Source organism: Aplidium turbinatum, chromosome 15 (genome assembly GCF_918807975.1).
Source record: "Aplidium turbinatum chromosome 15, kaAplTurb1.1, whole genome shotgun sequence".
NCBI classification, from domain to species: domain Eukaryota; kingdom Metazoa; phylum Chordata; class Ascidiacea; order Aplousobranchia; family Polyclinidae; genus Aplidium; species Aplidium turbinatum.
In genome coordinates this window covers 12,910,660-12,936,374 of record NC_137486.1, presented here as the reverse complement: position 1 = coordinate 12,936,374, position 25,715 = coordinate 12,910,660, and the positions used below count along the sequence as shown (strand labels likewise).

The 25,715-nt window shown below is 39.1% G+C and overlaps 1 protein-coding gene across 2 annotated transcripts; it reads left to right on the top strand.

Moving 5' to 3' along the window:
* Positions 1 to 14: 14 nt before the first annotated feature.
* Positions 15 to 24,003, top strand: LOC145784132 (WASH complex subunit 5-like). 2 transcript variants are annotated; one of them, XM_082595888.1, is made up of 26 exons: positions 15 to 209; positions 576 to 753; positions 1,019 to 1,103; positions 1,756 to 1,856; positions 2,136 to 2,334; positions 2,547 to 2,699; positions 3,196 to 3,309; positions 10,231 to 10,402; positions 10,674 to 10,798; positions 11,420 to 11,549; positions 11,955 to 12,103; positions 12,310 to 12,443; positions 12,735 to 12,921; positions 16,052 to 16,192; positions 16,475 to 16,657; positions 17,373 to 17,450; positions 17,602 to 17,703; positions 17,820 to 17,944; positions 18,048 to 18,131; positions 20,349 to 20,530; positions 20,874 to 21,057; positions 21,443 to 21,589; positions 21,957 to 22,036; positions 22,496 to 22,655; positions 22,859 to 22,943; positions 23,378 to 24,003. In XM_082595888.1, exons 1-26 carry the CDS (start codon positions 53 to 55, stop codon positions 23,432 to 23,434), a joined length of 3,492 nt encoding a protein of 1,163 aa, XP_082452014.1. In that variant the 5' UTR covers positions 15 to 52; the 3' UTR covers positions 23,435 to 24,003. The 2 variants fall into 2 exon arrangements, 1 of the variants encoding a protein (XP_082452014.1); XR_014290981.1 differs by lacking the exon at positions 23,378 to 24,003 and having other exon boundaries at positions 21,957 to 22,040; positions 22,859 to 22,942.
* Positions 24,004 to 25,715: the final 1,712 nt, after the last annotated feature.

The following is a 25,715-nucleotide window of genomic DNA, read 5'->3' as shown; positions in this document are numbered from 1 at the left end:
GAGGAAAAGATTTGATAAACAAAAACGTGGTAGGTTAATTACTAATTGAGTAATGGGTCAAGATTTTTTAGCTGACAATAATATTTGTGGGCAAACTTTACTTCGGCTGGTCAGCAGAGGAAATGCAATCATTGCAGAGTTGCTTCGTTTGTCAGATTTCATTCCATCAGTTTTCAAATTGGAAAGCAAGGCAGAGCAAGTTAAATACGGTTTGTTACTCTTGTAATACTGTATTATTTGAGTTAAAAAGTAAATAAATTTGTCACTTCTCAGAAGAACAGAGCCCAAACTGCAGAAATTACACTATTTGCATCTCTTATGTTAACATTCAATTGTTAGAAGTTTTCTGAATGTTTCTAGACTAAAAGACCTAAAAGATTTTAGTTGGACTAACACCACACAATGTTGCTCATTTTGAAGTAGTGCATTTCATTTGTGTTGTAGGCCTACCATTTAATTTTTTCCAAATAATCATGTTGATGGCATATTGCGCAATCTAAAGACTTCATCCTGCAAAAGTTTTTTTTTTAATTCACCTGTCTTAAAATTTTTAACTATTCTGTTCACATGTTTAGGAGGCATAATATGTGACTTCAGCTATTTCAAAGCAATCGATTATTATGAGAACAAAATCGAACAGAGTGAGCAGTTGCAAGATATAGATGATGAATTCCGTGAAAACCATATTGAGATGCTAACAAGGTTTTATCTGGCGTTTGAAAGCATCCATAAGTTTGTGTCTGATTTAAACAGGTAAGAATACTAGTTGAGCTATGTACATTGTACAGCATACAGCTCGAAACAATGGTGTATTAAAGAATGTTTAATGAAAGTATATTTTCTTGAAAGATATTCTTGCAAAACTGTTTGAGCCATACATAAAGGTATTTTTTTCACGTCCAGTCGTCCAGCATGGCTGCACAGTGCACACTGCAAAGTAGCAAACTATTTTGCATAGAGTTTCCAGTATCAGCTGATGATTCTGCAGATGTGCTTGTTCTAACTTGACGTCATGCAGGTTTATCGATGACCTCAATGAAGGCGTGTTCATACAACAAACTCTTGAATCTGTTCATATAAACGAAGACGGAAAGCAACTGCTGGTATAAGTTTATAGTTTTGTGAAAGCAACTTCATGTTAATTGTGAGCGTTTGTCTTTAAAAATAATCTTTTTTACAAGTTGTTGGGAAATGAGTTGTTATATCGATGCAATTACCTATCACTCTGAGACTGGAATGTCTATTGCTACATCACAGTTGAGTCAGGAAATCATTCAGTTCAAGCACAGATACGAAATGATTGGTCGCATTAATGATTTGAAGAAGATACTGAATACAATTTCACAACAAAAATATCAGTTCTACACTCCTATCAAATATAAATTGTTTCACTAATGTTGAATAAGAAGTACGAACGCAAATAAATGGTAAAAGACCATCAGTTTACCTGATTTCGATTAAGTGCTTGTTAACTTTTATGTGAGTTTCCGAACCTTTGATGAGAGTTGCCTTTAGTGATTGATTTTCAATTCCTTGTGGCTTTTGTGTAGCTGTAGGAAAAAACGCAGCGGTTCACAAAAGCTAGGGATCCTTTTTATATATAACTTGATTACTAATCTACACACGTTCAAATCTCGAAGTATAGCTGTCCCCAGTCGATGCTTCACCGAGACATACCTGCTGTAGCAGTGATGGGCAGCTAGACCGCGTGTAAGGTCAATGAGGTAAAGTATATTCGTTTCGTGTTTGTTCCAGTGTGAAGCGTTGTACCTGTACGGAGTGATGCTCCTTATGGTGGACATGAAGATCGATGGGTTTGTGCGCGAGCGGATGTTAGTGTCTTACTACAGATACAGGTCAGTTGAACTAAGATGTTGTTTTTGCAACAAAAAGTGACGTCTTTGTTACCAGGCGCAGTCGTTTTTTCCTTGTCAGAGTGTAGCGTGGAGAAAAAATAAAAACTTAAGACTGAAATTAACAAAAAAGACGTAGGTCTTCGGTTGCGGTCAAATGCCAAAGAAAAACGCTGTGCGATATATTTCTTCTTGTCATGGTATGATTTGAATTTGCCCTACTGTGAACACATGCAACAGCAACTGCAAGAATTGTGTGAATTTTTACATGTTCTACTACAGTGGTGCTGCCAAAGGAGCCGCTTCCGACAGTAATATTGATGACGTATGCAAGCTGCTTCGAGGAACTGGCTACTCTTCCTCGCCAGGAGCGAAGCGGCCACTAAACTACCCCGAGAACTACTTTGCTCGAGTGACTGTGAATCCAGTCTATGTAAACATGACGATCGGGCGGCTGCGGTCGGACGATGTGTACAGTCAGGTATTAAGTTTAACTATTCGATTTTGATCATGCAAAATAAACCAACTTTGTGTATTTAAATGCTATGTACTGTACGCTCAGGAATGAACGTCGCTTTTTCATTAATTCAACGTCTGCTAAATGCGAAGACAAAATTTGTCATGTACTTGTCCATTGATGATTAGATTTAATACCTATAGAGGCTTATTGTAGCAATTGTGCGACTGTTTTAGGTTGCCGCGTACCCTTTCTCTGAGCACCGAAGCACTGCACTTGCGAACCAAGCGGCAATGCTATACGTGGCCTTGTACTTTGTGCCGGACATTCTGCATGGCCAGCCGTCGAAGATGAGAGAAATTGTGGATAAATATTTCCCCGACAACTGGGTAATTATATTCACAGCCATTGTAGCACTTTTTGCTTTATAAATTGGATCCTTGATAAATTGTTACAGGGTGCTAATTCGCATTAGGTTGTATTGTATCAGTGCACTGCTTGTGTCTATGATGTGCCGTTTTCTTAAGCTTTTGGACAGTTTAAACAAGTTTTTCTTTCGATAGTTAATATTATTCTCTCTTTTATGCAGGTCTGCTACTTTTTTTTTACATATTCTTTTGTCTAATGCTTTGCTCTTCGTTTAACTATAGCTATCCTTTTATCATCAAGTATAGCTTATCTTCATCTTTTTCCTTTTTCACATTCTAACTTCCATGCAATCTCTAATTGTATCCTTTAGGCTACCCAGTCGACAAATCAATTCTTTTTTTTACACTGATTCAATTCAAAGGTTGCAGACTTTTGAAACGATAGAACTATCTCCCATGGGTGTAATCAATTTTTATAAATTGTCAATCGTGAGTTCATTCTTCTTGGTTCACGCAGATCATAAGCATTTACATGGGAAATATAATCAACTTGATTGAAGCCTGGGAGCCTTACAAAGCTGCAAAGACCGCCTTGCAATACACGCTGGACTTGAATAACTGCAAGAGACTGGTAAGTAGGCTGCTGGCTGTGCAAACTGTACTGCATCATTTCCATTCAACTTCCACCGTCGTACTGATCTTTAGGTCAAATTTTAAATTACTATCTCAATATTCAATCAACAAATCAGTACTTTTTGTATTGGTTCTACCGATGCAGAAGCAAAATCAATGTAAAAAGACTGATTGGCTGACGGGAATGTCGGACTGGATTATGCTGACTGGAATGCTCACAACTAGAGCTGGAGGATCGATCGATACAGAAGTCGGGGAAGATCATTAAAGTCCACCATGTCTCCATACAGACACACAACTTCCCAGGCAGCAAATCAGTTTTTTTTACTGCAATTTAAAATACGACTGATTTTCTGTCTGGGTTAATTGGTATGTTCAATAAGGCGATGTGAAAATCAAAAAATTTTGAAAAATCAAAAATCGAATTATCACACAGGGTGACTATTGCTATGTAGAGTATTTCTGTAAAATTTCACGCAAAAATATTCAGTAACCTTAAACATGTAGTCGATTTTGTCCTTGGCATTTGTTGCCAGCACAGAGTTGCCAGGTACAAATTTTTTGAAGAAAAAACTTTGTTTATTTTTTTTAAATTGTAAAAATTTCCAACTTTAACAACCACAACAACAATTACATATGATGTCACTGCTAGTTGCCCTTTTAGGTAAAGGCTGGCGGTGTACGGTAAGATATTAAACAATCACCTGGCAACCCTATTTTTGCTTGGTCAGCAAAAACTGATGATATTAAAGCCTTTTTCACTTCTATGGCAAGAGTAGGAATGCACTGTGCATAAGATAACACTTTGGTTTTGTTGTAGTAATATGTATTACATAATCACACAACGCACTGCATTAATATTCGATTGTTTTCGCCGATTTACATTTGTTTTTTGACAGATATAGTAACTGCAACTCTCCAATGGTAGCTTACACATCAACCAACCAACTTTATATGTGCTTGTAAAACGTGCACAAACGTATGAAGAATACAGCCAATGAACCAACTGGCAAGGGCAAATGGAGTAAGATGGTATGGACATGTGATAAGGAGGGAGGAAGGAAGTTTTCTTAGAAAGGCACTAGATCTAAAGGTGGATGGGAAGAGGAAACGCGGTCGTCCAAGAAGAACGTGGAAACAACAAGTGAAGGATGAATTTAAAAAAGTCGGACTGAAGGAGGAAGATGCAAGGGACAGGGTGAAATGGAGAAAAGGGATTAAAACAATTGCTGCGCGGAAACAATCGGCCACCCCCACTAATGGGGAACAAACCGACGATGGATTATGATGATGATGATGATGATGATGAACAAGAAACAATGGTGAATATCAAAACATTATAAGTCAGATTTCGTGTCTGCTTTCGGCAAGACCCTACGCGAAGCAATTCTCGCCCGAATGAAACCATCCAGTCGTTGAAGGCCAGCAACACTTCCACAGTCGTTAGTGACTTCCCAAATGAGACGCTGCACAGCCTGAGTATGGGCAGGAAAATGAGGGCATTCAAATTTTGTGTTTATCAAACCCTTTAGTTCATCTATGGTCAAGTGTGAAGCAAGGCTAGACTCAGTAAGCGTGGCATGGTCCCAATCAAAGAGCACAGTGAGTTGGCATTCAAATTTAATTTTGGTTGGGTAAAAATGCGGACAGAAACATCACAAGAGTTACTGCCTTTGCGAATATTTTCTAACATGTTCACAGAAAAAGATCACAGAGCAGGATCATCACTGGATACCGGGGCATTGTCACATTCAGATGTACCAGGTGCAGCTGGTTCGAAAGGAGTCAATTTCTTCATCAATTGCTGCAGAAAACTGCTGTTTTTCTCCAGTTCTCTTCCTCTATCACTTGTGACTTCTTTGCTGCAGCGAAATCATCTCCTCGCTGTTGTTTGAGGCTCTTGAAAAACAAGTTTTTTGTGTGAATGATAAATGTAAAGAACACAAAATAATCCATGTAAATCAGTTCAGTTTGTTTTTATTTCTGACTGTCACAACGAAAAACAATATATGCCAAACATAACAGATAATACTCTTTCGGACAAATGGCAGTAAAAAACAGTGATACGGTAGTCAAGAAAAATCTTCTCGCCATAGCACGACTAGCTTTAGTGAAAGCACAAGCCTGCCTTTACAGACATAGAAATCAGAACATCTGAATCACTTTCCCACGAGGAAATGCTTTAGGAAAATGAAAAATCCTTAAATCACCTACTATCTAGAGTTGGTTGCACTACATCTGCAATGGTGAAGTGGGGTTGTAGAATGGGCAGTAACCCATTCTCCTTCTCATATGGCTCCATTCAACAAATGTTGTTAGAAGAGCCATGTCAATGACAACAACTGACCAACCCCAGTACACAGCATGGGACATGTCTATGCATGACCCTGTTATCAAAGAATATACTTATAAAGCCTTAGCCTACACTTCATAGAAAATTACTAGCCAAAAAAGTTTGTAACTATACCGTATGTAAGAACTTACCTTTTTGTTAACTCTCCTTTGAAGCGTTTTCGTTGTCCTTTTGTCAAGAAGCCCAATTTGGTATAACGGTGCTTCTACTCCACGATAACGTTGGGAGAGGAGAAACCTCAATTGTTTTAGGAATGCGATCTTCATTTGAAAAGAGAATAGTTAGCTTTTTTTCCAGCTTCCTGAAAAATTAATTCCTTGTGAGTGCTCTGTCTCTGTAAACGTGCAATTAATTATTTCAACACATTAAAGTTTTGAAGTGTCTGCTAGTTGGTTATTGTAGCCTACGTGTACTGTTCATTCATGCAAGCTACGGTATATGTTAGTATTTTTAACAACTACCCTTCATCAGGGCCGGATTAAGGTTTTGATGGACCTGGGGCTATTGGTAATCTGAGGCCTATATTTCATTCCCCTCATTGTACCAATCAGAATTAAAATGAAATAACAAAAATTATACCAGCAGTACAGTATTTACTTATTAAACACATTCAAATGGCATGTCTTCTGGATTTAGACAAAGCAAAGCTGTTAATAACATCATCGGTGTCTATTTTTTCTAAAATTTTGTTTTCAATGCAGAGTAGAGCTAAGGAATGCAATCTTTTCTGGCCCATGGATGAACGCAGTTGATTCTTTACTCTTTTAAGCACTGAAAATGAGCGCTCGCCTGAACAATTAGAAATCATCAGACAAAGATACATTCTTAGTAGCCTACAACAGATACGTTAGGAAATGCATACATAAACTCATTTTCATTGATGAATCTAAACATTTGAGTTTCTTTGCTGCATTCGCTGTTAAAATGGTATTGTTTTAGCAGTGCAGAAAAATGAATCATCTCTTCAGGCAGTGATTCTTCTAGAATTTAGATCATTTGGATAATAGTGAAGCAATGTTTTAGCACTCTCTTTAATTTTACAGTTAGGCATGGTGTTTAATTCCGCCAGAAACGAAAATCTTATTTGAAGACGATCGTATGCTGCAATTCAAGATTTCATACACAAAATAATTTGGTCAATGATTGGCAAATATGAGTAAACTGTGAATCCGCTGGATGGATCAAGTGATGTGTCTTCAGATCCACCTTCGCTATCCAAGCATACTTTTCTTCTTTTCTTTCTTGAAATTTCTTCATTCAATATAATGATGACAGCCACTTAACTAGGCTACTCTACCCCAGGGTTACTCAACTAATCTTAACAAAGGTCCAGTTTGACAAGTTGTATATTTTTAGCGGTCCTGTGAACAAATTATTTCACACGCAACCACGAGAGCTAAACTATTTTATCAAAACACTTTTTTAGATAAAATGTAACTCTAATTAGATTTTTGAGAAAGTATTGGAGAGTATGGGAGTCGAAGACCCCCAGTAACTAGGATAATGGCAGTACAAATTTGCTTCCTCCCAGTATAAATATGTTTAAAAAAGCCCTGAAACGTGGTAAAGAGGGTATTCTTCCAAAAGCTCAAGGTCCATCATCAACACCCAGAAGGTCCGGATTCGAACCGCGGTCTGCCAGTTGAGTAGCCCTGCTCTACCCTTTTCTTTGAGTTCTTGAAATTGGGATCTAAAGGTTTGAACAAAGTTATGTAGACCCTGAAGCAGATTTGTTGCCTTATTCAAAGTAATTTTGCTATCCTGCAGCGCCCGACTAGTTTTATGAAACTGTTCCATTATAACTCAATTAAAATAACGGTTTCAAGCTTTTCCATTGACAAGATAAACCCCTTGGCTGTTTCTTTAGTCTGTGATTGTTCGTCATTGTCATTAGATATTGCTTTCAAGCATAGCCGTACGAGACCAAACCATTTTGGGGGGGCAGAATGTAAATTTGCCCAAATCTGCACGCTTTTATAGAAATTGCCCAAATATAATGTATGCGGTGCATGATAACAGTGAAAAACTAACATAACAAAATCACCACCTAGCTAGAATTTCTTACCAAAGTAATCAAGATAAAACAACTGAATTCATTTTTGAATATACCTTGCTTTTGCATTGCTCGATGCTTCTGCACTTTGGCATGGTAGGTAGGAGTAACATTTAGGAGTATTATATATTTCAGCAGTAGCATTTTCAATGTTGGTGAAATTAACATGACACAGTTGCATATACAAACTAAATATTTATTTTTTATTTTGGGGCGCAACTGCATCATTTTAATTTGGGTAGTTTTATAAAAGTAACTAAACAAAGCTAAGCAACACCACAGCATTAACATTAGCTACATTTAACAGGTACAGTAAGTTATAACATTTTTTTGTTAAATGTTGTAGCTTTGTTAGCTATGTCCGTTTATGGTTGAAAAAGTACTGTAACCTCTCCACCCGAATTGTTTTATAAAAGTATTCACTATGATATTCACCAGATTTATATAAATTCATATTTTGTAGTTGCCCAAATCAAGATGATGCATTTATGGATATTATGAAAAAAATTAAAGACTTTGTAAATTTTGATGCCGAGGCAGCTGCATCATGCCAATTTGGGCAGTTTTATAAATAGACTATGATCAGATAATTTCATATTTTTTTGTTGCCCAAATCTAAACGATACAGCCTATGTAAATGGGAAAAATTAATAAATTTGTTCATTTTGGGAAAACTGCCTCACGCTAATTTGGGCAGTTGCATAAACAGGCTAGGCTAATCAGTTTCATCAGATAATGTCATGTTTTCAGCTGCCCAAATCAACACGATGCATTTGTGAAAATTAATAAAATTAGCTATAGCCTATAGCAAATTTTGTGTTTTGATTTGGGCAGTTTCACAAAAGTAGTAGAGACATATTTTGGTGGCTGCCCAAATTGGCTTAATGCAGTTGGTTAAATGCATTTCGTACTACAGTTTGATCACCATACAATACATCAATACGGGTGTGCCAAATGAAAACAAAAATCCTTTTCGGCACATTTCTTGTGCAAATAGGCTAAGAGGCTGTACCGTACTTAGTTTGATGGGTAAAAGATATTAATTTGTAGTTTTTCTTAATTCATGCAATTTTGAAGCTTTTCATATAGCAATTTTTGCCCTAATAATTGCAAGATTTTGCCCGAATTTGGGACCTTTTGAAACAGCAGGGGGGCAGCTGCCCCCCCTGGTTCGTACGGCTATGCTTTCAAGACTTGAAGAACTGGTTGATATCCTTTTCTTAGCGCATGTTTATTGTATAGCGTCATATCGTGCCTCCCAACGTGTATTAGACGAAGGCTTAATTATTGGCAAATGAGTTAAGAACCGCTGGATTACACAGTTAGCATTCGTGCTATGATTTTCGTCCTTTAATCTTTTCTATCCTGATCATAAGCATGTTAGTTGCTCTTAGTAAGTTGTTATCGGTGGGCCTATTTTTTTGGTGGGCCTGGGGCTGCAGCCCCATCAGCCCCCGCCTTAATCCGGCCCTGCCCTTCATCCATACAAAGGTATACGAGTTGGTCTATATTTTATGTCACTACCAAGCTTAGTTAAAACCTGTCAGAGAAAAAGTTGCAGTAATAAAGTACTTGAGTATCACCTTTAACAAAGTAGGCTGCAGAATGCAAGAACATATCGTAGTGTTGGTAAATCAGCAGTGGGAAGCTCCTTGGAGGGTCCAATGACAGAAGAGCTTTCCAAGCTTCTTACTCTCTTTTTAGAACTTTTAGGCATGATTTAACAGTAAACAATGCTACTCACAACAAGGTTAGCTTTATGAACTAAAGATAATATGTGAAGAGATTATTGTATTTTTTGAAAAAAAACATAGCCCACTTACAGTACACAGAACTAAGAATTTAAGTGCTGAAAACTTAGTTGTCTGAGCCTTCCGTAATACTATGAACTTTATTAGTGTCATTCTCAAAGCTACATATAAAAAATGCAGAACCACAAACAGCAACTTCACCTGAATAAGCAGTTCTTATTCCAGAAGACCTGATAATTACAGACACTGCCTCTTAGGCCTACTTTACACAATTTGGAAAACCTAGCCTAAACTGACTTTGAACCGAAGCCTGAATGATTTAACAACCAAGTATAAAATCATAGCAAACATTTCGGCTGAACACAACTTCTTATCTGAATTTTGCAGCCTTATCTTCAATAATATATAATCAGCAATTCAGCATCTCAAGTTATAAATCTCTCAGCAGCAGACAGCAATCGCTCGCGCTCGCGTGTGTGCGGCACACAACGCGTTTTCCCTAACTAGCCATTCAGAGCGCGCCATCTGGATCACGTGGATTGATGCGTTGTGATAGTATGTTTTGTGGAATCACCTTGCAAGAATTAGAAAATACTAACCTTAAAACGCTTACATGTTTACGGATACTGGATTTTATTGCATAAAACTTCACAAAAATACTCTACACAACAGTAGTCACCCTGTGTGATAATTCGATTTTGTCCATTCAAATTTCACATCGCCTTAATGTTCAATAATTCGATTGCAAAATGTCTTCATCAGGCAGCGGAACACGGAAAGCAACTGAAGAAATCCTACCAAGCCGTATCCCACTTTCTGAAAGAAGGTGTCCTCACACAGGACTACCTGTTGGATAACATTTCGAAATTGATGAATTGCCTCCGTGAATGCAATGTTACCCTGAGATGGCTGATGCTACACACAGTCAATACAGGTGATCCATACCAAATCTGTTTTAATTGAACTGTAAAACTGTCTTCACGTACAAATTAAGAGTACCGTAGTAGTTCTGCATGTAATGCCCATGTGATGAACATTTTTATATTTAACATGATTTCGTTTTAGTTACCCAGCTAGCGTACTTTGACATGTCAACGTATGTAAATTATTGGTTTAAAAATGATTATGCTGAGCGAGCGATATATTAAGTGAGGATTGAAAATAAAGTGAAAGATTCTGCATTGCTTTATGTTATTGAATTGTAGGTCATGAGCACATCAAGAAGGTGCGTCAGGTTAGGGAAGCTGTTATTTCAAGCTGCGAAGTTTCTCTATCTGACCTGTTTCAGCTGCTTCTCAATACAGCTCAACTGGAACTGAAGGTTAATGATGTGAGTACGCAATTGCCTTTGCTACTTCTCCTTTGCTCGAAATATCATTCGAAGAACATTCCTTTTAGAAAACCAGTCCTTTTTTTTCATTGATTCAATGTCTGTAGACGTTGCATCAATTCAAAAATACTACTTTTGCTTTGACTTGTAAGTGACAACATTTTACAAATTTTAGGATGGAATTACAGGGATGGGAATAAACACTGCTTGGGTATATCGCTTATGCTTGTGTGAAAATCTCAGCTTCAACATGCAGATTTTCTAATTCTGATTGACAAGTGATAGTTTGAGTTTAGGATGTTGTTAATCATTTCTTTTGGCTCTTCTGTACCTGCTAATGTGCCATCCATTGTACAATATGTATACATCTTCATATAAGTTCTTTCTCACGTTTTTTTTTGCCACTGCTCTGTTTTTACAGAAAAAACACATGGCCCTATCGACAGTAAACGTGGCTACTTAGTTTCGTTGCAATTTTCATGTAACGCAGTTTTTACGAATCGTTACGAATTTTTACAAACATCACGTGATCTTCTACATCGTCATCAATGACTGGCCGACACTAATCAAACCAACGTCTGTATTCTAGTTATATCTGGTTGCTTACAAGTTTTATTTCAGATGTTCAAGTTGATGCTGAAAGAGAAAGAGGACAAGTGGGTGAAGTACCGCACAGAGTGCGTGGAACGGATGACGGAACTTTCTGAGGTTTTTTCAGGAACTAAACCTCTCACTCGAATCGAAAAGAACGGTACGTTTTGTTTTGCCTCGAATTTATGTTTTTCATGGTTCTAAACATTGCACGTTTTGTTCCGAGCTGAAAACTTCATTCGTAGGTTAAATTGAACTTCATCCTTATAATCCTCAGCAGTAATAGTAGTGGTAGCTCGAAGTGATGTACGAAGATTTTGGAACTTTATCGATTGTTATATCTTTGTCCGAGTAACTGAAAATTGACAGCCTAACAAACGAAAGACTCTATTTCAGTCCCGTGGTGTTATGTCGTTAGTTGATGGGAATAGTTTGGCAATAGCCGTTTATTCTTTTTAACTGCTGCCGCCCATTATAGAATGCACCCGGTTCCCTAACCCGGTTGCGTATGATTTCTCATTTTTTGCGCCATAATTAATGACATCACGATTTGATTCTGATCCAGATCAACTAAAAGCGTGGTTTGAGCATATGGCGAAGGAAATTTCGCTGTTGGATTACGCTGATTCAACGTCAGCTGGAAGGAAGATGGTCCAGCTTATCCAGGCGCTGGAAGAAGTGCAAGAGTTCCATCAACTTGAGAACAACTTGCAGGTAGAAATCGCTATAAATCGTAAGATGTATCAAACGTAATGCGATATAATGCATCAACCTATTTTCAAGAGGTATTAGGAGAAGTTCAGCTTTGGCATACTGTACCACAATTTTTTTACATTCCCGCCACTTTAAGACGCTTCAATGTTTTGTGAAACAAACTATGAGTATCGATTGTCAATGCAAACGTAGTGATCACGTCACAGATACGTCAGTTCTTGGCCGACACAAGACAGTATCTGCATCAGATGATTCGGACTGTGAACATCAAGGAGGAAGTCCTCATCACGATTGAAATTGTTGCTGACCTCTCTTACGCCTGGGTGCTGATTGACCAAAAGTAAGAATGATATTTCGAAATTGGTCACATTTTTTTCTCGCCAGAAAACTTTAAATGTTGAACGAGTGACAAAGTAAAAAAATGAGATAACTTTTTATTTTAGAGGCGGAATTACTTGCATTCATTTCAAACTTTTATCGTCAGCTTCCTTTTCGTCATAGGTTTGTGTAAATGATTAAATGTTGAAATACCTCCATACGACATTCATCGCTCTCTATTCTCATGCAAGCTTAAAATACCTTTCGCATCCCATCACCGCATGTTCAATTGCTCATCTCTCATTTTCTTCAGCTACACCACCCTCATGCAAGAACGGATCAAAACAAATGCTTCGCTCGTCATCAAGCTTCGAGCGACCTTTCTCAAGCTCGCATCGGCGCTCGAGCTCCCATTGCTGCGGATCAATCAAGCAAACAGCAAAGACTTGCTGAGCGTCTCGCAATACTATTCTGGCGAGCTTGTCGCCTACGTTCGAAAAGTAAGATGTCGTGTAATAATTATTTGGAATATTTAAATTTTTTTCTTTGTGGTTGTTAGTTGCAAGAGGATAATTTCGAAACTATTTTGTTCGACGTTAAGATAAAAATCATCTCTTACGAGTCACACATAGTGAAGTCTGTGGCATAGTTTGCATGTAATCTATTTGCAACTGTAGTAGTAGTAGTCCAGTTTTAATCCGGTGATGTCCCCGTTACCGAGGGTGGCCGGATTCACCTCCAAGTGCCGCAATCGTCTTCACACCCTGCCTCCACATCGATCTGTCTAGCGCGTCCTCTCTTGTCAAGCCCACCTTGCTGCTTTCTTCCTCAACTTGCTTTTTCCATGTTTTCTTTGGTCTTCCTTGTTTTCTATGACCCTCCACTCGCAACTCCAGCGCTCTTCTCAAAACATCATCTTCATCCCTTCTCAAAACATGCCCATACCACCTCACTCCATTCGCTTTTGCCAACTTATCAACACTCTCATTCAACCCAAGCAAGCTCATAAGTTCTTCGGTATTCCTTTTGTCCATCAGCTTTACACCACACATTGCTCTCACCATCGCTCTCTCAGTTCTTCTTAAAATCGCCAATTCGTTTTCCCGTAAGCACCATGTCTCACTTCCGTACAGCATTGCAGATCTCACACAACTAATATAAATTCTTCCTCTCATTTTCAACGGAAATCTTCTACCACATAACAACTCTCGACACTCTCTGAATTTCACCCAACCAAACCTTCCTCTTGCAGTCACTGCCGCTTCACAACCACCACTGGCATTCAATCTATCTCCTAGATAGCAAAAGGCATTTACTGATTCAACTTCGTCATTCAGCTTTTCAACAGGACCAATCATTCCTTCCTCAATCTTCTTGCATCTTTCACATTCAAAACCATCTCCAGATCTGCATGTCACTCTCTTCATCTTTGCACATCTTCCATGCACCCATTTCTTGCATTTCGTACATGTAACAGAATTTGCCATCACTCTTCTTCCGCAGACGCCACATGGGTCAATTTTGCTCATTGTGATTTCCCCTTCCGTTCCGCTTATTACGACCTTTGTCTTTTTGATGTTCACACGCATACCTTTACATTCAAACGACTCCTTCCACTTCTCAAATTTCCCTCTCAGATCTTCCATTGTGTCACTCAACAAAACCAAATCATCGGCGTACAGTATCTCCATTAATGAATCTTCTCTTACACATTCGGTAATCACATCAATCACAATGGCAAAGATTAGAGGAGAGAGGACAGAACCCTGGTGTACACCAACCTTCACCGAAAACTCGTCTGAGAGGGCAGATCCAACGCGAACTCTCGTCCTTGCACCGTCGTAAAGACCCATTACGGCTTGCACGAGAGCTTCTGGCATTACTTTTTTTCTCATTGCCCATTCCATCACTCTTCTTGGAACTCTATCAAACGCCTTTTCCATGTCCACGAAACACATGTACAAGTTTTTACCCTTGTCTCGATATTCCTCTTGCAACCTTCTCAAAATAAAAATAGCATCTGTCGTTCCCTTCCCAGGCATAAATCCACACTGCATCTCGTCCAGCTTCACCACAGATCTTATTCTATTCTCCAACACCCTTTCCACTACCTTCATTGCATGCTCCAACAGTTTTATTCCCCTATATGACCCACAATCCATTACATCACCCTTTCCCTTGAAGATGGGTATCACCACACTCATCTTCCATTCATTTGGCATTCCTTTTCCATCTAACACACGTTGACTGATTTCCTGCATTGCTTTCAGTCCTGTCTCTCCACTTGCGCGTATCATTTCCACAGTGACTTCAGATAGTCCAGGAGCCTTCCCCGATTTCATTTTCTTCATTGCTTGCGTTACCTCCTCTCGAGTAACTCTCTTTAATGGACCTGCTACCACGTCGGCTTCCACATTTTGATCCCAATCGTTTTCCTCGTTCATTATCATCTCCATATGTTCTTTCCAAATTCTTCCACGATCTTTCTCACTGAAACCAAGTTTTCCATCCCTTCCTTTAATACATCGTCCACCATCTACATCTTTCCCATCCCGCTTCATAACCTTCATAAACTTATATACTTCGTTAGGACTGTTTTTTAATTTGGTCAATTCCTGCTCAGCTTCTTTCTTCATAGCTTTTGCAACTATTCTCTTTGCCCGATTTTTCAATTGCTTGTACTTGAGCTTAGTTTCTTCTGATCTATTTCTGCACCAAGCCTTGTATGCGACTTTTTTCTCCCCAATCACTTCCCTCACATCTTCATTCCACCACCACGTATCTCCTCGATCCATCCTGCCTTTTGTTTTCCCACAAACTTCATCGCAAGCTTGCAAAACTCCATTCTTGAAGGATCCCCATACATCATTCACATCGTTGTGAACAAGACTTTCAACTCTCTTTTTAAACCTTTCTCTTGTGTCGGCATCTTCTAACTTCCAAACTTTTCTTTTGATCACCCTTTTTTTATTTACAGTTTTCTTCAGACCTTTCTTGTCCAAATCGATAACCACCAACCTATGCTGAAGTTCGCATGGTATCGCTTTCACATCTTTGATCAGTTTTCTGTTTTTCCTGCATACCAACCCAAAGTCAATTTCGGTTTCATTTCCACCTGCACTGAAAGTCACTTTTCTTCCTTCCTCTTTCTTAAACCAGGTATTTGCAACACACAGGTCCTTTTCATCACAAAACTCAAGTAGTCGCCTTCCATCGCGATTTCTTTCTCCCACGCCAAACCCTCCATGAACACCTTCAAACCCATCAATTTGTTGGCCAACGTGGCCATTAAAGTCCCCAAGACCCAATACAATTTCCTGATCACTTCTTGTGCTCCATTCATAGGCCATTTCATCATAAAACCTTTCTTTTTCTGCATCGGATCTTCCACTTTGTGGTGCATAAGCACAAATTATTCTCATCACTACATTCTCGACCACCATCACTATCGCCATTACTCTGTCACTCTGTCTACGAACCTCAACAACATTTTCATATAGCTCTTCCTTTACCAAAATCCCAACTCCTCCGGTCCCAATATCATTGCCCGACCACCACAGCTTGTATCTCCGTCCTTTGACACCCAAAAACCTGTTACGTGTAAACTGTCTGAATTCCTTTTTCCTTCAGGTTCTTCAGATTATCCCACAAACAATGTTTGGCTTGCTAGCTCGTATCGTGAAGATTCAAACCTCAAGCATACAGGAACTTCCAACGAGGCTGGAAAAGGAAAAGATGAGAGATTACGCACAGCTCGACAGCCGATACGAGGTGATTGCCCATTTGGTTGTTTCCTGACTTTACAATCGAAAGGCTAAACGCTATTGTTGTCAAAGGCATTTCATAGTCACGTGTACGTCACTGAACGTACTGTAGGAACCTAACGCAATTGGCTTTGTTACAGACAGAGACACGATGGACAAATGGTGTGTTTTTTTAGAAGACATTGCTCGACGACTTTTTGCACTTTTGGTTTTAAATTTTGTTTTTCGGCCTACAATATTAAAAGCGTTTTCTGATAAAATTGGTTCTCGCAATTTCGCATTGTTCAAGGTTGCCAAGCTCACACACGGGATATCTGTCTTCACCGAGGGTGTGCTGATGATGAAGACTACCTTAGTCGGTATCATTCAAATTGATCCGAAGCAGTTGCTCGAGGATGGGATCCGCAAGGAATTGGTGATGCAGGTCGCATCCGGGATACACAGCTCGCTCATCTTCAACCCGAAGGCAAAGGTAGGACGAACCATTTAATTTGGTAAAAGTTTTATTATGTTCCCCCTGAAGCGAAACTGCTTTCCAGGGACTTCCATGTTGTATTCACTCGTTGAGATATAAGTATAAAAGGCATTGCGTTTAGAAAAGTGTAGGGTTTTCCGACGGAAATTGCTTAATTTATTCTGAAGGTTTAAAATAAACTGATTGAAATGAAGTGTGTAAATTTTTCTTTCGGAAACTTATTCGAGTATACTATAGACAAAAAAAAGTTAAAAAGTCAGCTAAAAAAAAGAATTATCTGATTGTATTACGAGCCTCATAAGATTGATGGCTCGTCTTCAGAATTGCCAGCTGTGATTATGGCTGGGTCAGTTTTATGTTCGCTACACTTTCAATAAAGTCAACGCGGAATGGCGTCGTTCGCGGAGTTCTTTGACTGCATAGCCCTTGATTTCTCGTGATTATGAACAATACGTTGCTCTTTGGACAAGTGCCTACGGCCCTTTTTGGGGCTATGGCCTGCTGAACTGAACACTTTCAATATATTTTTTGAGCAGTTTAGAAAAATTGAACAAGTTTACATCACTTCGGAAGTGGTTTATTTTTGTCATTTTGCGATTGCTGCGAGTTGGCAATTTTCAGTTGAAGTTACTACTGCCGTGTGCGTTATCAAGTGGATTGTACAATCGACATTCTGCATCATGTTTGTTAATTATCCTTGTGCATTTTGTAGACTTGTGAGCTGATGCCCAAGCTACAAGCCCTCTCTCGCATAATGGACGGATTCCGAAGGTCTTTTGAATACATCCAGGTATGCGCTTGACAAGTTCAAATCGGATGTGAACGTGAAGCGAATCGGGGAGCGGTTCCGAGACAGCAAATCACACGTTTTTTTATATTGATTCAATGTAAAAAAACGTGTGATTTGTTTTTTGGATTACGATTTCATGTGCTCTGTGCAGGATTACGTCAACATCTACGGCTTGAAGATCTGGCAGAAGGAAATGATGAGGATCATCAACTACAACGTGGAGCAGGAATGCAACAGCTTCTTGCGTCAAAAGGTAGCACTCGATAATTTTAGACCAAAAATTAATTCCACGACTATGTACGTTTACATTGTACCCTCGCTCTTTTGCCCTTTCTCAACGGAACAACCAACCGAACTTTTCTCATTCAGGTACACGACTATGAGAGCCTCTACCAGTCTAAAGATATTCCCATCCCACGGTTCCAGCCTGTGGACCAGTCTATCAATTTCATCGGAAGACTAGCTCGGGAGATTCTGCGGGTGACAGACGGAAGGTACAGCGGCCAAACTAAAATTTTCAGCCAATCCGCATTCTTTCTGGGCTGATTCACAACTACGTTTTTTTTTCACAAATGTAATTTGTTGCATTGTTTTCAGAACAACTTCATACGTCGATTTGCTGGGAACATGGTATGACTTGAAAACAAAGCAAGAGATCGTCAGCACAAAGCTATTTTCAAGGTCTGAAAGTACAGAAGATGTTTAATTGTTTACACCGAGCAGTTTTATTTTGTCAGCAAACGTTTGCTTTTGATTTCCATCGCATAAAATTGTGTGCCGACTTTGTAATGTCAAACTGAAATGCAACAACAAGCAATTTATAGGACTATTTAACATGTTACGTGTAAGAGATTAGCTAAACGAATCGAACAATTGCTTCAGCTACACTTTATTCGACCCATTCACTTCTCTTTTTAGACTTAAACAAAATTCCATGATCTAAAACAGGGGTGTGCAACGTGCGGCCCGCGAAGAAAAATTGTGCGGCCCGCGAAGATGTACCAATTTTGAATTATGTGCGGCCGCGAAACGTGTTTATAATTTATTTTAGTCTGGCACGTGAGAACAATTCATTGTACATTTTGCACCTTCTGTTAACCATTTGAACAATCTAGCTAATCCGATTGTATTTAATTATTTGGAACGTCAGTAGATCAGAGGCACAGAATTGCACAGAGAATAGCTCAAACTAAGAAACCGTATTCCGACGGTAATTTTGTGAAGCAGTGTCTTATCGATGTCGCAGAAGAAATGTGCCCTGAAATGAAGAGTGGGTTCGAGAAAATAAGTCTGTTACGGTGGATGATAGCGAGGCGTATCGATGATTTTGCTTGTGATATCAGTGACACTCTCAGGGATAAGGTGAAGAACTTTGTTTCATGGAGTTTTGCGATCGATGAAAGTACGGACCAGAAGGACAGCACAGTTGGCCATATTTGTAAAAGGAGTGGACAAAAACTTGAACGAAACGGAAGAGCTTCTGTCACTACAGTCAATGAAGGCACGACAACTGGGGCTGACATCTTTACTGAAGTAATTAATTCTTTTGACAAGTTCGAACTGGACTTGTCTAGCTTATGCGGAATCGCAACTGATGGTGCTTTGATCCATGTCCGGAAATGGCATTGGATGCATAAGTCTCTTGAAGTCTGCCTTGAGGGTGAGAAAAATCGATGATGACATAGCAATTTTTCATTGGATCATTCACCAGCAAAACCTGTGCGCAAAATTCTTGAAGTTCAAACACGTCTTGATCCCGGTTGTTAAGGTAGTAAATTTTATTCCAGCATGAGGGCTCAACCATCGTCAGTTTCAAAAGTTTCTGGATGATCTCAACACGGCACATAAAGATCTACTGTACTTTTCCGAGGTGCGTTGGTAAAACAATTAGGGTTGCATGTTGCGACGATCTTACGAACTGCGGAAAGAATTGTGAAAAAACTGCGGAAAGAATTGTGAATTGAAAATTCACAAGTCCTTGTGTAAACGGGGCCCCCTGATATTGTTCCAACGGGCCGCACTTTGGACACCTCTAGTTTAGCAAGTAACAATATGCCAGCTTGTAACAAAATTGTGAATTTTTGAAACTTAAAGGGCACCCAGTAGCTAAGATGGAAGACAAAAATTGGATATGCGATGAAATCTTTTCCACTTTCCAACTTTGAAAGACAATGGAATGCATCATGAGAAGAAAACTGAATTTGCAGACCAACTTGAAAAATTATTGTATGAATTTTTGGCTCGTTTCAAGGACTTCAAATCTCATAAACATTTGTTTGATAAATTTTCTTCGCCATTCAACAGAGATATTGACAAAGCAGCAGCTGTTATCCAACTTGAACTGATTGATCCTTAAGAGAAAACGGGTTTGAAATAAATCTTGGCGATTTTTACCGAAAACCTCTCAACCAAGATGACTCTCCACATCTGAAAATATTCATGGCTTCAAAAATGGCTCTTTTTGGCTCAACGTATTTGTGCCAACAATTTTTTTCTAAAACGGGCGTTGTAACAGACGAACACTTGGAAAATGGACTTCAAATTGCGAGCACTTCCATTAAAGCAAATTCGGAAAAAGTCGTCAGGAAAAGAAGCCAGCTACAATTTTCTCACTGAACTCGTTTACAATAAAGACGGTGTGACAATAAATGTGAATAGCAGTTTTTTTTTCAGAAATGTGTTTATGCGTGTTAACTTATTATTTTTGGAAGGAGATAGCCCCAAATAATGCCATAAGAATAAGATGAATAACAAAAAAACTACTTTTTGTGCCTGCAACTACTAGAAAGCATATGTTAAATAAACGTGCGGCCCGCGGTTTCACCCAGATATTTACATCTGGCCCTCCTGTAATAAAGGTTGCACACCCCTGATCTAAAACTTACAGCATTTCTTTAGTGTTCTGGATAGCTTAGGGACGTACGGTCTGTGCGGCCTGGATCGACTGTTCAGCTTTATGATCGTACGAGAGCTGCAGCAGTTCGTTCGCTTCATTCAAATGAAAGTGATGCGCGACAACGACTCGATGAAGCTGCTGAGAAGCCTTGACCAACTCATCCACCCCCATCGCAAGATCGTCGGTAAAAACTTTAACAGCTTCATAGCCTTCTCGCTTTGTTGTTTATTATTTTCTAGCTGTAATAATTTACCAATGCGATGTTAGTTCTGCTCTTCAGCACAAAAGCAAGTGAACGGAAACGCAAGTTTTCGTGTCCACCTTCTGTTATTAAATGTCTTGCCTTGACACAGCTGCGTGATCTCTCATCTCTGCTGGTGTCGAACTGACGTCCTTTCGAACGGCGTGCAAGCGCTGTTCTACTGGGCCATGTTGCCGACTGTTGTTTCTTTAGCATTTGAACGTCAACTGTTGACCACAGGTTTCATATGTAACATTGGAAAACGTTTGATTTATGTTTATTATAGAAAATCCTGGCAAGGTCTACGCCACAGCCACCCAACGTGCCAGCAAAACTTGGCCGCCCTTCATAGAGTCGGTCATGCGCATCGGACAAATTCAACTGCTGAAAAGACAAATTGCGAATGAGCTGAACTTCTCTTGCAAGTTCCACGCCAAGTTTGTGGCATCGGGATTAACAACCATGAACAAGTACGAGTGTGAATTTGTTGAAAAGACACTTCAAGATATATCATACTTCGTGCTTTTCTTCAAGTTGCAAAAATCTGGCGCTGTTTTGACCAAAATCCTCAATCTAACCTACTACTGTATCGTAGTCATAAAATTTGTTCAGCGGAGCAATTTATAGGCTATTGTTAACTAATTTTACAAAACTGCGTTTTAAAAGGAACCACGTTCTTTTCATGGCAAAGCGGCTAATCCACCTGGAGCGTATTTCTATTCACGTGACGTCATGGTTTCGAATTTTCCAACAATCGTTTGAACGTCATATCGGACACAACAGCACTTTTACTTACGACAGCAATACCCCACATCTGCAGGGTAGTCAAGATTGTGTGATCGAATTTTGTTTCAGGGCTCTTTTGACCGCAGTAAAAGCCCATTACGAAAACCCATCTCGGCCGTACCCGAGCGAAGACAACCCGATGATGTACGAACTCACATCGTTTCTTGACGCTGCTGGAATGAGCGACCCTCTCACCAAGATCTACATAACAACCAAGTAAGTTTGTCGCTTCGTAATGTTACAAGAGCTGGCATATTGTTACTTGCTAAACTAGAGGTGTCCAAAGTGCGGCCCGTTGGAACAATATCAGGGGGCCCCGTCTGAGGTCTACAATATACAATCTTAAAGCTGAGGTCGAATTTTAAGGACAAAAATGAGTGAAAAATGTAATGCGGCGCCAAGACTTACAAAAAGCAAATTTCGGCTGGTGGCTACAAAACGTTGGGATCCCTGCTGTACTAGACCAAAAGTTTAAATTATTTTCTGTGTATGCTACAGGGACTATCGTATCTACTTATCCTATATTTCGTGTATTCTGAGATAAACATATTAATTGATATCTTTTAACCGTAAATTCTTTCAGACGACTGCCTAACTTCGCGCTGCTTTGTTTTCTCTTTACGACGACTCAGCTACAAAAGTTGCAGTACAACAAGTCCTTGTGTAAGTGAGTGTGTGGAAGGCTTGGTCAGTGCGTCGTGTGAAAATTAACCCTTTGCAGTTGAAGTCAGTTATGCATTTGTGTGCTACCTGAAGTGTCAAATACCGTTTATCTTGGTAACACTAACAGTGTATTTTGCTCTACTTTATTTATTTGCTTTTGTTAGTCTCGTGAGCAGCAGCTTCTTTGTCTTTGACATATTAGTTTGAAGCGATAACTTCGTTAAATTTATTGTTTCCAATAATTGCGATGCAATCATTTTTCTTTGTTGATTTTCTAAGAAAAATAACGAATTTTGTTCAATTTATTCTATGATTGCAAAAATGTGTAATACTATTACATTCCCTGTCTTACTTTAGCAGATGTTGAGTTTGAAAGTATTGATAAAAAACAAAGGACCTTCTTCAAAAACTGCATTTTCACAATTTTGTGAAATCTGGTTTTGACGCATACGTTCGTAGGTGGACTGGTGTGCAAGAAAGTGAACGACGCTGTGGATGCGCCTCCATTCATCATCGGCATGCTAACACTGCTGAAGCAGTTTCACAGCGATGAAACCAGTCAGTACGTTGCAATGCTGGGCCAGTATGCCCGCTCTTTTCTCAACACTGCAAACAGCAGGTTGGTACCGGTTTATGCTGGTTTGATTCAGACAAGATTGTTCAGAATTTCTGACGCTATTATCAAGAAATCAAATTCGGAGTTTCGGTGCTACGAGTATGTAGCATAATCATTGATCAAGCATTGAACTTTCTAATTGAACTCTTAACTATTTTGTAGATATTGTGCTTTTTCAAGGCTGTAATGTTTCATGAATATTTCAGCAAAGCGATGGACTTACCTTCCGAAGTGATCAACACATGCGCTTTCTTGGACGACTTCACTTTCTACGGAAACATATCCAAGACGGTGAGTTGAGCTTGGAACAAATTTAACTGGTGTTGGCATGGCTGCCTCGAAATGCGGCCTGATTTGTTTCATTTTGCCAGATGTCGCTGACAGTCTGATCGAAATTTTCTTAAACCAACGCTTATCTTTTTTTGTCTTACTTGGACGCGAATTTGTAAATTGCAATCAAACCGCAACTCCAGGTGCGTAGTCGTGGTTTTTGGTCTTGCTTACCATGAAATTTTAATTGTGTATTTTTTTGGTTTTTGTGACAAATCTGTAGGCCTATTGATGGTTGTTGCAGTATTTTTACTGTCCTGTAGTAAACATCCTTGAAAAATACCGATCAACCGGCGGTGACTATTACAGGTAGCACTTTGTTTTTGTTGCTTAATCAATAAAACATTGAAGCTGATAGAAAATCGGCCTATTCATTAACTGAGGATATCTTTCAGATGGTGAAAGGACATCTGCCTGCTTATCTATTGGATGAGTTTCGCTCAAGTGTTTAAATCGGCTCTCTCTAGGCCCATTAACATTATTTGCCATTGGCGTGATTCTATTGAAAGCCATAGTTCGATTTCACTAAACTCTCCCAAGTGCAATATCAAGCATAAGGTTTGGATTTCAAACTTCTGTTGATCCTTTGTTTCCTAAATCGTAAGCAATTGGCAAATCTTCAACGAACATCTCCAAGAGCGGCCACGTTAAATGTCACAGTGTGAATCTTGAATGTTTCGGTCTAAACGGAATTGTTCACTGAAGAACTAGCTGTCTATAAGTAGGCGCGTGTGCTCACTTGATATAGCTAGATTTTTAATTTAGTTAATTTCGAAATTATTGGGTGAAAATCCCGAAACCCGGGTTTATGATTACCTATCCCAAAACCTTAATTAACTGCTTTGTCATATTCTCAACAGCTCGAGCTATGTTGAACCGCGTATTTTGATTGCTCCTTGTGTATGAAGATTTATGTATCCTGTACAATCACTGTTCATTTTTTTATTATATTCATTATTCATGCGTTAATCTTATTGACATATTTATCATAAAATTGCAATAAAATGTTCTCGTGAGTTCATATCGTAGCCTAGTACTTTACGCTGGCAAACAGCAATGTGACCCGATATACAATTTTGGAAGCTCTACTTTTAAGAAAATGGAGTGCGTTTCCACAGGCAACAGGTCTCCGAGCACACTCCCTAAAGATTTGTTGTTGGAATGGTAGAACATGGACTTCTAAATAGTAGCATCTGGACTGGAAACGCAGTGACCAACAAAAGGCCAAACAGTTGGCCAACAGTGGGCCAACAGCCAAGTAACTAACTCTGTTGGCCAACTGTTGTACCAACTGTTTGGCCTTTTGTTGGTCACTGCGTTTCCAGTCCAGATGCTACTACAGTAGAATTCGCCTATAACGGCACCTCTAGGGGATTTGCAAAAACTGACGTTATAGCCGAATTGACGTTATAGACGAACTACCGCAAACTAATCCACAACTGTCTTTGGATTATACACCTCTTTCTTTAATCAAATCAGGGTTAGGATAGACTGGGGTAAAGAGCCCCCTTAAGGACAAAACGGCATAACTCAGCACATTGATTTGTTAAATAAAGAGTTTTTATGTTAAACTGCGTAAGAAATGCAACCGAATGAAAAGCGTTTAGTTATGTGGCTGCAGCATTCACATTTTAAGAAAAAAATTAAAAAATGTATTTTTAGTCAAAGGGGCTTCTTACCCCGCAGCTGGGGTAAATAGCCTATAGGGGGGCGCTTTACCCCATAATGATACGTCATACTGCAATTTATTGTAATCTACATAAACACTGTTTTTTGTAGTATTTTATTCATCCCTTTATGATAAGCCTGTTGTAGGCCAATATTCTATTCATTATTGTCGTTTACTTTTCGGTACAAAGGGTGTTTGGATGTGTAACAAATAAAAATGGACTATTTCGTAAACATACGAACAAGATTGAATGTGTAACAAATAAAAATGGACTATTTCGTAAACATACGAACAAGAATATGAAGTAGGCCTACTGTAGTGGAATTCGTGGGCTATATATTTAAAGCACATGAAAAGTAATACTTCATTCACTTAAAATGGCAGCTTACAGTACCGGTACAGAAATTATTTGTTGATAAAAAAAGACTCTCAACATTAAAATGATGCAAGTCTAGATATGGAAAATGGATTCAGTTTCAACAATGACAAGCCAATAGGCAACATGATTAAAGTCGGATTCTAGTTGTCTTCGTCATCTGAATCACAGTTTTGACATCTGTACAGTGGTTCTCCTGGTGTGCATTCTTCATGGGCCCACAGCTGGCATGAAACACATCGGATCCATCCTTCACCTGGTCTGCTATTACAAAATGGCTCTCCACACACGAGGCATGGCCATTCTTCATCCTCTGAACTTTTATCAACAGTGTTTTTCTGGACGGACAATTTTTGTTTCTTGCTTCTTTGTTTAAATACGAGTTGCTTTCTTTTTTGCATACGGTATTCACCTTTGGCCTACTTGCACCAGTTTTTTGCTTTTCTTTCAGCAAGTTTTTGTAAGGGAAAGATGTTAAGAGATTCGACTGCTGCGGAACACGTGTTCGTGTGCGTTTGGTTATAGATTTTACAGGTTTGCATAATTCAAACAGCGTTCGTTTGGCTGTAACAAGGTTGATTGCTAGTGATCGTGCATCTTCACGTAAAGAGGAACATGGCACATCATTCAGGTTCCCTGGTGTTGTATCGACATCGTTGAACCTTGCTTGCTGTGCTTCGTCTGATGT